This window comes from Jaculus jaculus, chromosome 1 (genome assembly GCF_020740685.1).
Source record: "Jaculus jaculus isolate mJacJac1 chromosome 1, mJacJac1.mat.Y.cur, whole genome shotgun sequence".
NCBI classification, from domain to species: domain Eukaryota; kingdom Metazoa; phylum Chordata; class Mammalia; order Rodentia; family Dipodidae; genus Jaculus; species Jaculus jaculus.
In genome coordinates, this window is record NC_059102.1 from 167,506,653 (window position 1) to 167,521,416 (window position 14,764).

The following is a 14,764-nucleotide window of genomic DNA, read 5'->3' on the forward strand; positions in this document are numbered from 1 at the left end:
GATTATGGCCATGTGGCCCTACCTCATTGTGCCCCCTGCTTGACACTCCCCCCCCCCCCCCCGCCTGTTGACTGATTATAAAAAGGCTAAAAAATCCAACATTAAACGAGACCTTGACAAAACCTCCGCTTGGTCTCCTTCTTTCCCGCCTGTTCTTTCAGGTTGCAGCCCTCCTCGACCACCCCGTGTAACATTGGCCCTGCAGGTCGGGGGCACTCTCTCTCTGCCTCTTTTTCTCTCTGTCTGTCACTCTCAAATAAATGAATAAAGTAGGGGAAAGGGCCAGTCTGTTTGTCTTGCCTCAAAAATAAGTAAATATATAAAGACATGCTCTACCACGCCTGGCTATATACTACCTTTTATAGGCAGAGAACACATTCAGTGACTACCCTGGTTGGAGCCCTCACTAGGGGGCTAAGGTAGAGGGGACATTTTGACCACTGCATTCCCAGTGAGAAAACTGAATGTATACCCAATAGTCATGAGATTGGTAGGCCAGATACAAAAGTCAGTGGTCATGGCTTATTTTCTAAAGATCCCATTTAGTCTTATCTCCTAAGTCTTCTGGTGCTTGGCTGTTGTCTTATCTCTTTTTGAACAGCTCACCAGCTGGTACTTGTTTGAAAAGGTCTGATGTAATTCAGGCTTTTTTGTTGTTCTTGCTTCAGGGTGTGTGTGTTGGGGCACTAGGGACTGAATTCAGGGTCTCCTATGTGCTAGGAAAGCACTATATTCCTGATCTACATACAGCCCTATTGCAGTACAGTTCCTTTAGAATTGCTTTGTTTTATATGAGTCAGGTATATAGTTTACCTGCTCATTACTGGTTGATTATAAAGGACATAATGCAGAAGCTAGGTGTAGTGGCTCATGCCTGTAATTCCAGCACTGGGGAAGCTAAGGCACAAAGGTTAACATAAGTTTAAGTGTGAGTTCAGGTCTTAGACTATAGAGACCGTCTCAAAACAAAAACAAGGGCTAGGGCTGGAGAGATGGCTTAGTGGTTAAGGCACTTTCCTGAAAGGCCAAAGGATACAGGTTTGATTCCCCAGTACCAACATAAAGCCAGATGCGCAAGGTGGTACATGTGTCTGGAGTTCATTTGCAGTGGCTAGAGGCCCTAGCATGCCCATTCTCTTTCTGTCTGCCTCTCTCTGTCTTTCAAATGAATACATAAATTAAATTTAAAAAAAAGGGGGGGCTGGGGAGATGGCTCAGTGGTTAAAGGCACTTGCAAAGCCTGACAGCACCAATGCAAAGCCAGATGCAAAAAATGCCACACATGCATTTGGAGTTTGTTTGCACCAGCAAGAAGCCTTGACATGCCCAAACACATGCTTGCATGCACACAATTAAATAAAAATAAATGAATAAAATAAAAAAAATTTAAAATGGAGCTTGGAGTGATAGCAAAAAACTTTTTAATTTTTTTTTTTTTTTTTTGGTTTTTCAAGGTTGGGTCTCACTGTAGCCCAGGCTGACCTGGAATTCACTCTGTAGTCTCAGGGTGGCCTCGAACTTGTGATGATCCTTCCAAGTGCTAGGATTAAAGGCATGCGCCACGCCTAGCTTTTTTTTTTTTTTTTTTTTCTGAGGTAGCATCTCACTCTGGCTCAGGCTGTCCTGGAATTCACTATGTAGTCTCAGAGTGACCTCAAACTCTCCGAGATCCTCCTACCGCTGCACCCAAGTGCTGGGATTAAAGGCATAGACCACCATGCCCAGCTAATTTTTCTTTTGCTTTACTGACCAATTCTACACTTACAGACAATAAACCATAATTCTCTCCCTTCCCCCACTTTCCCCTTCACAACTCCACTCTCCATCATTTCGCCTCTCTCCATTAGTCTCTCTTTTATTTTGATGTGCTCATTAGTTCCTCCTATTATGAGGGTCTTGTGAAGGTATTGCTAGACACTGCAAGGTCATGAGTATTGAGGCAAATTTCTGCCTGGGCAGTTTCATGGTAAATGGTCCTTTCCTTTGGCTCTTACATTCTTCCTACCACCTCTTCTGCGATGGACCCTGAGCCTTGGAGGGTGTGATGGAGATGTTTCAGTGGCAAACACCCCTCCGTCACTTCTTCTCGGCACTATGTTGCCTTTTTAGTCATGCCTGTGGCCACTGCCATCTGAAAGGAGAAGCTTCTCTAACCAAAAGTGACAGTAGCATTCATATATGGATATGAATGTTCAGTGAAGTGCTTACAGGACAGTTTGGGGAGCATAATATATGCATTTAGCCAGACAAGAGCAACAAGCCCTTTTTTAATGAGATACAGGCAGACAGACAGAAAGTGAGAGAATTGGCACATGTCCCCTTATGTGCAGGTGCAAGTTTGCTTGCTTGCATCACTGTGCATATGACTTATGTAGGACTTGGAGAGTCGAACATGAGTCCTTAGGCTTTGCAGGTAAGCACCTTAACCACCAAGCCAACTCTCCAGCCTTTTTTTTTTTTTTTTTTTTTTTGGCACAAGCCTTTAATCATAGCACTTGGGAAACTGAGGTAGGAGGATTGCCATGAATTTGAGGACAGCCTGGATTACAGAGTGAGTTCCAGGTCAACCTGGGCTAGAATGAGACCCTGCTTCAAAATAAAATCAAAAAAGGAGGCTGGAGAGGTGGCTTAGCTGTTAAGGCATATGCTTACGAAGCCCAAGGACCCAGGTTTGATTCTCCAGGTCCCTCATAAGCCAGATGCCAATGGTGGCACATGTGTCTGGAGTTCGTTTGCAGTGCCTGGAGGCCCTGGCGCACCCATTCTCACTTTATCTCTCTCTCTCCCTGTCTTTCTCAAACAAATAAATAAAATAGATAAATAAAATGTTTAAAACTATGTCTTAAAAAAAAGATTTTAGGGCTGGAGAGATGGCTTAGCGGTTAAGCGCTTGCCTGTGAAGCCTAAGGACCCCGGTTCGAGGCTCGGTTCCCCAGGTCCCACGTTAGCCAGATGCACAAGGGGGCGCACGCGTCTGGAGTTCGTTTGCAGAGGCTGGAAGCCCTGGCGCGCCCATTCTCTCTCTCTCCCTCTACCTGTCTTTCTCTCTGTGTCTGTCTCTCTCAAATAAATAAATAAAATAAAATAAAATATTTAAAAAAAAAAAGATTTTAAAAAAATCAAAAAAGGACTGGAGGGATGGCTAAGTGATTAAGGTACTTGCTTGCTAAGCCTGATGGCCCAGGTTCAAGTCCCCAGTACCCACGTAAAGCCAAATGCACACAGTGGTACATAGGTCTGAAGTTCATTTGCAGTGGCAAGAAGCCCTGGTATGCCTATACTCTCTCTGTGTCTGCCTTTCTCTCTGTCTCTCTCTCTCAAATTAATAAAACAAAAACAGAAATTCAAAGCAAAACAACCCCAAAAACCAAACCCAGTGAAAACAAAAAGACACAACTCAAAACCGACTTCTAGGGCTGGAGAGGTGGCTCAGCAGTTAAGGGGATTGCCTGCAAAGCCTGAGGACCCAGGTTCGATTCCCCAGTAGTCACATAAAGCCATATGCACAAGATGGCACATGCGTACGGAACTCATTTGTGGTGGCCAGAGGCGCTGGCGTGCCCTCCAATCTCTCTCTGCCCCACCCCCCTCGAATGGGCACGCTAGGGCCTTCACAGCTGCAAACAAATTCCAGACACATCTGCTACCATGTGCCTATGTCTGAGCCATAGACAACTGCTGAGCCATCTCTCCAGCCCTAAAATATTAAAAACAAAACAAAAAATCCCCCCCAAGACTTCTAGAAGAGATGCCTAGGGCAAGGCACGGGAGTGAGAAGCTTCGGTCTCCCCTCCAGGCAGGGGTACTACCCTTCTGGAGGTTCTCTCAGCCCTGTTCTGCAGGATTTCTACCAAGAACTAGAGGTAGTTGGTGATTAACTCAATCTCCAACCCCCAGAGGTCTGGGTGGGGCCAAAAGTTCTAACCTCAGATCACATGGTGGTTTCCTTGGCAGGCAGCTCCCAAGTGAGGCAATGCAGGAGCTCCCAGACACCTTCAGTTCATCAGAAGACAAAAAAAGACATGACTTTGTATGTTCCAAGGGCTTTAGGAAGTGAAATGGGGAATAATGTTAAAAATAAAAGGAAAACATTTTATGGCCTAGCCTCCATAACTACAATGTATAACATGTATATAAATATTGTCAAGGATTTGAAAGAAATGACTGAGGTAGCTTTAAAGTATTCTTTGTAAAAATGTCTTTTTAAATTTTTTAAAATATTTGATTTATTTATTTGAGACAGAGAGAAAGAGGTAGATAGAGGGCTGGAGAGATGGCTTAGCGGTTAAGCGCTTGCCTTTGAAGCCTAAGGACCCCGGTTCGAGGCTCAATTCCCCAAGACCCATGTTAGCCAGATGCACAAGGGGGGCGCATGCGTCTGCAGTTCATTTGCAGTGGCCGGAGGCCCTGGCACACCCATTCTCTCTCTCTCTCTGTCTCTTTCTCTGTCTGTCACTTTCAAATAAATAAATAAAAATAAACAAAGTTTTTTAAAAAAAGAGGTAGATAGAGAGGGAGAGAGGATGGGTGTGCCAGAGCCTCTAGCCATTGCAAACAAACTCCAGATGTATGTGCCACCTTGTGCATCTGGCTTATGTGGGTACTGGGAAATCAAACCTGGGTCCTTAGGCTTTATAGGCAAGTGCCTTAACTGCTCAGCCATCTCTCCAGCTCCTAAAAATGTTTTTGATTGTGATTCCCATTAATTATTAGAAGGTTATATATAAACTTGGAGTGTGGCCCACACCTGTAATCCCAACACATTGGAGGCTGAGGCATAAGGGTCTTGAGTTCAAGTCCCCTGGGCTACATATCAAGATCCTGATTTTTAAAAAGAAATAGACCTGGGTGTGTTAGTACACACCTTTAATCCCAGCACTCAGGAGGCAAGAGGTAGGAGGATTGCCTTGAGTTTGAGGCCAGAATGGGAGGACATAGTGAATTCCAGATCAGCTTGGGCTTGAGCCAGACCTCACCTCCAAATTAAAAAATAAAAGGATAAATAAAAATTGAGTCCGGCATGGTGGCACATGTCTTTAATCCTAGCACTCAGGGGCTGAGACAGGAGGATTGCTGTGAGTTTGAGGCCAGCCTGGGCTACAGAGTGAGTTCCAGGTCAGCCTGGGCTAGAGTGAGACTCTGCTTGAAAACAATAACAACAAAAAATAGAATAAATAATGTAGATAGAGATGTCAATGAAAGAAGGAAGAAACTCTTGTGGTTTTGAGTTAGTAGTAGGATGACTACAAAGGTCTTTTTACTTTTACAGGGCTCAGGATGAACTCAGTGCTGCGCACATGCTAGGCAAGACCTTTCCACTGAGCTACACCCTTAGCTCCAGAAACATTTGCTTGTTTCCTTAGACAGTTTTGCTATGTTGATCAGACTGGACTCAATCTCATAGTCCTCCTGCCTCAGCCTCCTCAATGGCTGGAATTATAGGTGTGTGCCACTATGCCTGACTTGAACTTTCTCACAACTTGTTTTATATATATTTGAGAAAGAATGGGCATGCAGGGTTTCCAGCTACTGCAAACTACTTCCAGACACATGTGCCATTTTGTTCATCTGGCTTACATGGGTACTAGGGAATGGAACCTGGGTCCTTTGGCTTTGCAGATAAGCGCCTTAACCACTAAGCCATCTCTCCAGCCCACAACTTAAATTTTGTACCATATGAATTTATTACCTGTGGGAAACAGGCACACATTTGAAGACACACATTCATACCCCAGGGGTCAGAGAATCACAAAGGGCCATCAATACTGTGGAGGAGGAGGCAGGTAATTGGGTATGCTCACAACTGTGAAGACAACAGGAAAGAATCTAGCTGATTCATTGTGGGGTACAGAAACTGTCCATCTAAAGAGATCATGGTTAACAAAGGGATTAATGACTTGTCCTCTTCTGCTTCTAGGCTGCTGTCAAGTGACCAGACCAAGGGTAGCCTGCTGGTGGGTGTGGCTCGTATCACCCAGAGCCCAGTTAACTGTTCTCTACCTGGGGTCATTCCAAGTTAGTCAACAGCTAAAGGATCCCAAGATTATCATGACAGCCCAGCCTGCTCACAGGCAGACATATAAGTAGGCCTTGCTGAAATCACTGCGATCCAGCACAGATCAGTAGAACCCCACAGTTAGAAAGCCAACTGTGTATGGCTACGTGCTACTGAGTTTGGTGGTGGTATGTTATACGCTACTGTCAATAGACATGCTGTGACATCAGATGACATGAATTCTGAAGTTTTCTTTTGCCATCCTATGCGCCCACATGCAGGTTTAGGAGTGTGTAAAGGAAGCACTGGAGTCTGGCATGCTGGGGGCACGGCAGCACCAACTGTACCTTGAACTTCTGAATGAGCACCAGAGCTTTTTTGTTTGAGACAGGGTTTCACACTGTAGCAAAGGCTAGCCTAGACCTATGGAGACCAAGCTGGCCTTGAACTCATGGCAATCATCCTGCCTCAGACTCCCAAATGCCGGGATTACTGGTGTGAGCCAGCTATAGGTACATCAATACCTTGACCCATAGTGGGGTTCTACACATACTCTATCTAATCTGTAGCTCTATCTGCCCTAGGTCAAGTAGATGCTAAGGCTCTGAGATGACATGCCTCTTTACCATGAGGACATCGAGCTAGAGAGAGAAACTCCGCTATTTATGAAAAACAAATTTATTTCCTATTTATCAATGTAAAAAAGTACACTGGGCATAAAGTCTAAATGTCTAAGGTGTCATAGGTCAGGAGCACACACCTTTTACTGCTAGCATCCTTTAGTCACTTGAGTGTAGTACCAGTAGAGTGTGGGCTGGGAGGCTGGCACGCTAGGTTGCCCAAAGGGTGAGAGCTCCAGGGCCCCACAGTCCACAGGATGGAGGAGGAGGCAGAGGAGATGAGCGATGCAGAGCAGGTAGGGCAGGAGGCCGAGTGAGGTAGGAGGCAAGGATTGCATTCTGTACTGAAGATTGTGGAAAAACTTTAATTTGCAAGAGAGAGGGTCTTCCTTCTTTTTTTGAGATAGCATCTCCTTGTGTAGCCCAGATAAGCCTTAAGCTTGTGGCGATCCTCCTGCCCCAGCCTTCCAAGTGCTGGGATAATAGGCATGACTTATCACACCTTGTGGGTCTTCCTCTAAAATGCTGAGCACAGCTGGCTTTAGCCTGTTCTTGGAAGTCCAGCTATCTTCTGGTGCTAAGGCTGCCCCTCCCTGGGGAGCAACGTAGGTAGCCTCTACCAGGAAGGAAAGGCAACCGTCGGCGTGGAGAGTGGTCACCTTCGGACTTGCATGAACTCCTTGCGCAGCCATAGCGAGTCTTGGTAGAAGCGGGGGTCGCCCAGTCTCATAGCCGTCCGTTTGCAGAAGTAGCAGTACAGCACCGCTGCTGAGGACGAAAGCACACAGAAGCTTCAGGGACGGGCACAAGGGCTCTGCAGGGTGGGAACCGAACCTAACAAGCCTGAGGCCACAATGGTTTGCCACTGTCTCCCAGCAAAGGCAGAGGGCAGTCTCCTCTCCTGGCCTCAGTGTGGCTGTGCCAACCATGCCAGGCGGGGAGGGGGGGGGTACGGGATGTGAAGCCAGAGGTATATGGGGGATGACTGTGTTGCTCTGGTCCTTACCTAGTCTCTGACATACAAATATAGTCTGAAGTCCATCTGTCCAAACAAAGCTGTTGGAGTTTTTCCAGCGTAAGTTCTGAAGGAGTAAGGATAGACAAGGAAAGGTTAAGGGTGGCGTGAGTCTCTAAAATCTTGACTTGTTTGGCTTCAATGAAGCTACTCAGTTGAAAATCTTGTTAATCTCCCCTCCTTTTTCCAAACCCACGTAGTATTTCTCAAGGAAACCTCAAGCTCTCTTTTCTGCTGGAAAAACAATCTCCTCTAACCATGAGAGAAGATACAACTGAGATATTTCTTGTCTTCCACCCTGTTGCCTTTGCCAAGGAGAAATGGCATATACCACTGCAGGAATTAGGCTAGTTACTAGCTTTGAAAATCTCAAGACTCTGCTCCTGGCAAATAAAGGCTTTGGTACTCAGGGCTTTATGAAATCAAAAGCACATAGCAAGGCTGACAAAGAGGCTGGAGGAAGCCCCTACACTTCACTCTCTCTGCAGCTTTCCTGTGTGCTCTACTTCTCTCCGCGGCACCCTGGGGACAGCTGCACAGAGAGTATGATGACAAGGCAGCGCTAGTCAACATGGGTCTAGACTCAGGTTTTCTATCGTGCTGCAGATGGAGCCCAGGGCCTTGAATATGCTTGGCAAGGGATCTAGGGATGAGCCACACCCCAGCCTAGAGCTAAGGCTTTAATGTGTTCCATCAAAATGAGCATATGAGAAACATATGATATACCCCAAGAGAAGAAAGAATTGGTGAAACAGAAGTCTGAAGCCATGAGAACTAGATCAGATCTGGAGTCTGTAAGAACCAAAGGGAGGCATGCTGGGAGCTGGCTCTCCTAGTGTAAGGACACGGACTCCACAGAGGACATGAAGGCAAATAGCATTTCGGCCTAGCTACTTCCCAGAAATAGTCACTGTCTGTAACAATCACCACGGGACACCATGCCCACACATCTGCCCACGTAGTTGACTGTTTCTGCATTAGCTCTGGCCGGCCTGACTGGGGCAAAGGTATAGGAGAGTCCCTGCACTCTTGAATAAGGCTGTCCTTCAACACAGAAGGGTGGGCAAAGGTGCCTCAAGAAACTGTCACCTGCACAGTACTCCAAGACTCTTTCATTTCACCTGCCTCATAGCAAAGATTCTGAACCATGAAAAAAAGAATGCCTGGGTTCTTGGAGGACAGATACTCCTAGCTTTTTTTTTTTCTGTCATGGCATTGAACCTGCCAAGTAAGCATCCTACCAGTGAAGTAAATTATTAGCCCCTACCCATTTTCTATTTTTTTTTCCCCACATGTATATATGTGTGCATGAGTATAGAGGCCAGAGGATGGCATCAAACATCTTCCTCAATTGCTCTCTACTTTATTTCCTGAGGCAGGTCTCTCACTTGAACCAAAAGTTAGTTCACTGAGCTGGCTAGTCAAGCTAGTCAGTTTGCCCAAGAAATACATCTCTGCTTCCCAAATGCTGAGAATACAGGTAGGCCACCTTGCCTGCCCAACATTTATATAGATTCTGAGGACCTGAACTCTGGTTCTCCTCACACTGAAGGGCAAGCACTTTATCTACTGAGCCATCTCTCTAGCCGACCCCCCCCACCTTTTGAGGGTGGTGTTTTGAGATCAAGGCTTTAGTGTACAGGGGCTTAATCAGATTACTAGCAGGAGTACTGAGCTACCCAGCTCACACAGGCCCCAGACCAGATGCAGTTTGCATGCTCCAGACTTCTGTTTCACTAGTCCTTCTGTCTCTCTGGGTCTCTCTTTGGCCATTCTTTTTCAGTATTTATTTATTTATGTGCGGGGGCAGGGGGGAGGGAGAGAGAGAGAGAGAAGGAGAGAGTATGGGCATGCCAGGGTCTCTAGTCACTGCCAACAAACTCCAGACACATGTGTCATCTTGTGCATCTGGCTTATGTGGGTACTGGGGAATCAAATCTGGGTCCTTAGGCTTTGCATGAAAATACCTTAACCATTAAGACATTTCTCTAGTCCTAATTCTTTTTTTTTTTCTTCTGAGGTAGGGTTCTCATAAGAGCTTAGGCTGACCTGGAATTCACTATATAGTCTCAGGGTGGCTTCAAACTCACAACTCACAGCGATCCTCATACCCCTGCCTCCCAAGTGCTGGGATTAAAGGGGTGTGCCACCACGCCCAGCTCGCAACTCTTTTATTTCAGTTAGTGTTGGGGATTGAACCCAAGGCCTTATGCATGTTAGGTAGGCACTTTACATTGAGCAGCTACAGCTCTAATTCTTTCCTGTCTCTCTCAAGTGTTCTTTTTTTTTTTTTTTGAGGTAGAGTCTTGCTCTAACCCAGGCTGACTTGGAATTCACTAGTCTCAGGGTGGCTTTGAACTCACAGTAATCCTCCTACCTCTGCCTCCCAAGTGCTGGATTAAAGGCATGTGCTACCATGCTCAGCTGTTTTTGGATTTTTAAAAAATATCTTATTTTTATTAATTAATTTATTTGACAGAAAAAGAAGGGAAGAGAGAGAGAGAGAGAGGGAGGGAGGGAGGGAGGGAGGGAGGGAGGGAGGGAGGGAGGGAGGGAATATGCATGCCAGGGCCTCCAGCCACTGCAGACGAACTCCAGACATGTGTGCCCCCTTGTACATCTGGCTAATGTGGATACTGGGGAACTGAACCTGGGTCCTTTGGCTGTGCAGGCAAATGCCTTAACCACTAAGCCATTTTCCAGCCCTGTGTTTGGATTTCTGAGTTAGAATCTTGCTCTATCCCAGGCTGTCCTGGAATTCATTATGTAATCTCAGACTGGCCTCAAACTCACAGTGATCCTCCTACCTCTGCCTCCTGGATGCTGAGATTAGAAGAATGCACCACCATGCCTGGTTCTATAATATGCTCATTTTGATGAAATACATTAATGCTAGGGGTGTAGCTCAGTGAGGCTTGCCTGGAACTCACTATGCAGCCCAGACAGACCTTGAACTTGTGGTAATCTTCCTACCTCAACCTTCCAAGAGCTGAAACTACAGGCATATGCCACTGTGCCTGGCCTCTGTTTTGATTTTTGAGACAGGGTCTCATTTTGTAGCACAGACTGGCCTCTAGCTCATGCCTCAACCTTGTGGGTACTGGCACTGGGACTACAGGCATTAGCCATCATGCCCAGTTACTCCTTACTCTTTAAGACCTGAGAATTGGGCTGGGAAGATGGCTCAGCAGTTATGGCACTTGCTGAAAAATCTAATGACCTAGGTTCAATTCCTCAGTAACCACATAAAGCAAAATGCATAATGTGGTACATGCATCTGCAGTTCATCTGCGGTGGCTAGAGGCTCTGGCATGCCCATTCTCAATCAATAAATCTCTCTCTCTCTCTTTGCTTGCAAAAAAATAAAAATAAAGAAGATCTGAGAATTCAGAATTGCTTTCTTACCATGACCCAGACATGAAAGGAGATGCTGAGGGCGAAGTACAGAGATGTCAGAATGATGGTCCCTTTGAACTTATGGAACAGGAGGTTGACCAGGCCAGCCTGGAAGACGAAGGTGTTGAAGAACATGAGGAATATGATGATGATGTTGAAGAGGATTGCAATATCCTGGATACTGTGGACATATAAAACAAAGTATAACCAAGCAGGGACCTGTGTAAGTACCTAAGAGCTGGCCTTAAGTCTTCAGGAATACCATGAGATCTGTCCTTCCTTGGAATATAGTCACTCCAATCCCCCCAGATAGCATGGGCTTTTAGATATGTAGCTACAATGACCCATTTAGTTAAGTCCACAGACAAGGCTTTCCTGACCTAACATTTTTTAGAGGGGGCAGTGGTGTGAAAATCAAACCCAGGGCCTTCCTTACCTATGCTAAGGAAGTACTCTACCACTGATCTACATACATCTCCAGGCCCTCTAGTAACAACTTTAAAATGCTAAACCATGACCGACAGGACATTCAAACTGCTCGGGCTCAGCTTTCCAGGCCCACCCCCTATACTCACATGAAGAGTACCAGCTGGATGACAGGAGCCATTCGCAGTAGTTCTGAGAAGGAATTGACAAACAGGTCATAGGACAGCAGCAGGAACTGCAGGGAGAGAACCAGGCTGTAGTTACTGGCCTGGAGCATCTTCCTTCTGCTCTCTTGGGTTCCCAAAGGCACATGCCACAGTTCCAATGAAAATTGCTTCTGGTTCTCTGCTCAGTTCTGGGAGAGAGGCTTCTATTTCTTCCCAATCTGACCTGTTTCTCTGGCTCTAAGACAAAGACCTTTTGGGGCAAAAAAAGAAGAGACAAAGTTAGAAATCTATTAATAAACATCTCCCGAGTACCTACTTTGTGCCAAATACCAATCCAGTTGATCAGTATATTAGTGACAAAACCAAGAACCAAAACTAGCTAAGTAAAGGCAAGTGTGGAAGCACACATTTGCAATCCTAGTCCCTGGGAGGTTAGGCAGGGCGGTCTTGAGTTTGAGGCTGGTCTGGGCTGTGCTAGCAGGACTCTGTCTCAAAACACACAAACCTCCAACCTGTCATCACTTCAAGGACCTTCAATTTCAAACTTTTTTCAATGTCTGAGCCCACCTAAATGCACAACTCTTATTTTTTATTTATTTTTTTGGTTGTTTTTCGAGGTAGGGTCTCCCTCTAGCCCAGGCTGACCTGGAATTCACTCTGTAGTCTCAGAGTGGCCTCAAACTCACAGTGATCCTTCTACCTCTGCCTCTTGAGTGCTGGGATCAAAGGCGTGCACCACCACTCCTGGCTCTTAATTTTTTATTTTATTTGTGTGTGCTGCAGTAATGCATTGCACGGCAGAGGAAAAATTTTCATATTAGTCCTCACCTCATTTGTGGCAGGGTTTCCCACTCTAGATTCTTGCTCTGCTGTGCTCAATGCAAGCTTCCAAGGAAATTCTCCTGTCTCTACCTCCCATCTTGCCATCAGCATCAGTGTGCTCGGGTTAATGAAACCCACCACAGCTTCTGACTTCTTAACTGGGGTTTGGGGATCAAACCTGGATACTATAGTTTGAACAAGCACTTTATCCACTGAGCTACCTTCCCAGCCTCCCCCCACTTTTTTTTTTTTTTTTTTTTTTTTGGTTTTTGGTGGTAAGGTCTTGCTCTAGTGCAGGCTGACCTGGAATTCACTCGATAGTCTCAGGGTGGTCTTGAACTCACATCAGTCCTTCTACCTCTGCCTACCAAGTGCTGGCATTATAGGCACGTGCCACCACACCCAGCTCCAGGCCAGTTTTTAAACATCATCTTTGTGTATGTGTGTTCATGTGTGAGTGCAGGCATACAGGACATGGTATACGTGGGTATAGAGGTCAGAAGATAACCCCAGTGTTGGTCCTTGCTCTCTGCCTTCTTTGAGGCTGGATCTTTTGCTCACTGCTGCAAATATGAGGTCAGGTGGCCTGCTATCTTCAGGGATTCTTCTGTCTCCACCCTCCAGCTTGCAGTAGGAGGGCTGGGGTTACATATGCTTGCTATTGCACTTGGCTTTACATGGGTTCTAGGGATCCAAACTCGGATTGCCATGCTTTTACAGCAAGCACTTTCCCCATTGAGCCATTCCCCAGCCCTCTTTTTAATTTCTTTTTGAGCCAGGATCTTGCTATGTAGCAGTCTGGCTTGGAACTTGTTATGTAGTTCAGACTGGTCTTGAACTCATGATCCTCTTGCTTCAGCTTCCAATGAGCTGGGATTACAAGTACGCAACACCACACATGGTAAATGTACATCTTTCTAACCAAGAACACCTAGGAGCTCTACATGTAAGTGTAATGGTCTGGTCATGTAGTAGCAATAACAATAGCAGTAAACCCTTGCTATATCACTTGCAATGTGCAGGGACTATTCTAATCGCTGATATTTAAGTCTCACCATAGCATCATGAGGTAGAAGAAAAGTCTTACTTTTTCCCGTTATACAGATGAGAAAACTAAAGCCCAGAGAGGCAAAATAATTTGTCCAAAGTTATAAAGCTGTTAAGTGGCAGATTCTGATTCATGCAACCTGCGTGAGGCTCTTCACCTAACTAGTGTGCTAAACTGCCTCTTACAAAACAGATAGAATGGTGAGAAACTAGGTGGAGAAAATGGTCACAAAATAGTGGGAAGTGGTGCAGAGTAAGGGCTGAGAGGACACAAATCTCTCCTGAAAAGCTTTGTGCTGAGTTTATGGCAGAGATATGTAGCATCAGGCAAGGACAGCATAGTTAGAAATTTACTTACTCCCAGGACTATTTTGACAAGTAGTCATTTCAATACATATAATCCCCATTCTGCTCAGAGGCTCTGAAAGGTTCCAGGCCTTTTCCACCTCCCCTGGGTGGAAAAGTCTCACCTTGTTGGACGTATGAAAGTGGCTTCGCTGTGCCCGAGTTTCCTCATTCACTAAATAATACTGACAGCCTTCTCTTAGATACCAGCAGCTGGATAATCTCGTTAGCCAGAATTGCCTTTAATCCTCACAGCTCTGCCAGGAGGAAAAGAATTATCCGCTGGCTACTGGCAAGGGCAGTTCAAGTCATTCTCTCCGGGTCGCAAGGGAGCAGAACCAGGATTCCTGGGTTTGACGCCAAATACACCCCTTCGCAGGCCTCCACCTAGGGCCGCTGCGCGGATCCCCTACACAGAAACGTGGGCGCGCATCCCTTCAGCTTGGCGCGGGGTGAGCTCTTTAGTCGGTCCACGGCGACCTGCCTCCTTCCCTTTGTCCCTGGAGCAATTCTGCCACCCTGCACCAAAAGCAACAGCAACCAAACACGCCTACTTCCAGCCACTCTACCCACTTCCACACTCACCTCAAAGAACCTACGTCTGTTGCCATGGGGACACCTCTTGGGCTTCCGGAAACTGATTTGAAACTCCGGAAGTTGATGGCGGGCGAGGCTCTGTGCGCTCAGTGGCTCACAGCTCTCCCTCCGCTTTCCGGCCTTCCGGGTTGCCATGTTTCCTGGGCCCGCCCTGTTCCCGGTCGACTAGCAGTGCCGCCCGCTGCCCATGGCTTCCCGCCCACCGCCCCCGCGGCCCTGCGGAGGGCCAGCCCGGGCCGGAGGCTTGTTGCTAACTCGGGCATTTCTGCTTGGTCGGGCCGGGGGTCTGTGTTGGGGGGGGACATGCTGTGGACACGCCACGGCGCCCCCAGGC

At 46.5% G+C, this 14,764-nt stretch overlaps 1 protein-coding gene across 3 annotated transcripts; it reads right to left on the reverse strand.

Moving 5' to 3' along the window:
- Positions 1-6,960: 6,960 nt before the first annotated feature.
- On the reverse strand, positions 6,961-14,534 carry Tmem138 (transmembrane protein 138). 3 transcript variants are annotated; one of them, XM_045157872.1, is made up of 5 exons: positions 14,419-14,534; positions 11,602-11,869; positions 11,036-11,207; positions 7,622-7,697; positions 6,961-7,383 (listed from the first exon to the last, which is right to left on the reverse strand). In XM_045157872.1, exons 2-5 carry the CDS (start codon positions 11,727-11,729, stop codon positions 7,271-7,273), a joined length of 489 nt encoding a protein of 162 aa, XP_045013807.1. In that variant the 5' UTR covers positions 11,730-11,869; positions 14,419-14,534; the 3' UTR covers positions 6,961-7,270. The 3 variants fall into 3 exon arrangements, with proteins under 3 accessions (XP_045013807.1, XP_045013808.1, XP_045013806.1); XM_045157873.1 differs by lacking the exon at positions 14,419-14,534 and adding an exon at positions 13,959-14,411 and having other exon boundaries at positions 6,961-7,380; XM_045157871.1 differs by lacking the exon at positions 14,419-14,534 and adding an exon at positions 13,959-14,411.
- Positions 14,535-14,764: the final 230 nt, after the last annotated feature.

Excerpts from the sequence above, each read along its gene's own strand:
- Tmem138 (XM_045157872.1), bottom strand. The coding sequence starts at position 11,729 with ATGCTCCAGGCCAGTAACTACAGCCTGGTTCTCTCCCTGCAGTTCCTG. Across the intron at positions 11,208-11,601 it reads ATCCAGCTGGTACTCTTCAT|TATCCAGGATATTGCAATCC; the intron begins GTGAGTATAGGG and ends ATATGTCCACAG. Across the intron at positions 7,384-7,621 it reads ATTTGTATGTCAGAGACTAG|CAGCGGTGCTGTACTGCTAC; the intron begins GTAAGGACCAGA and ends TTTCGTCCTCAG.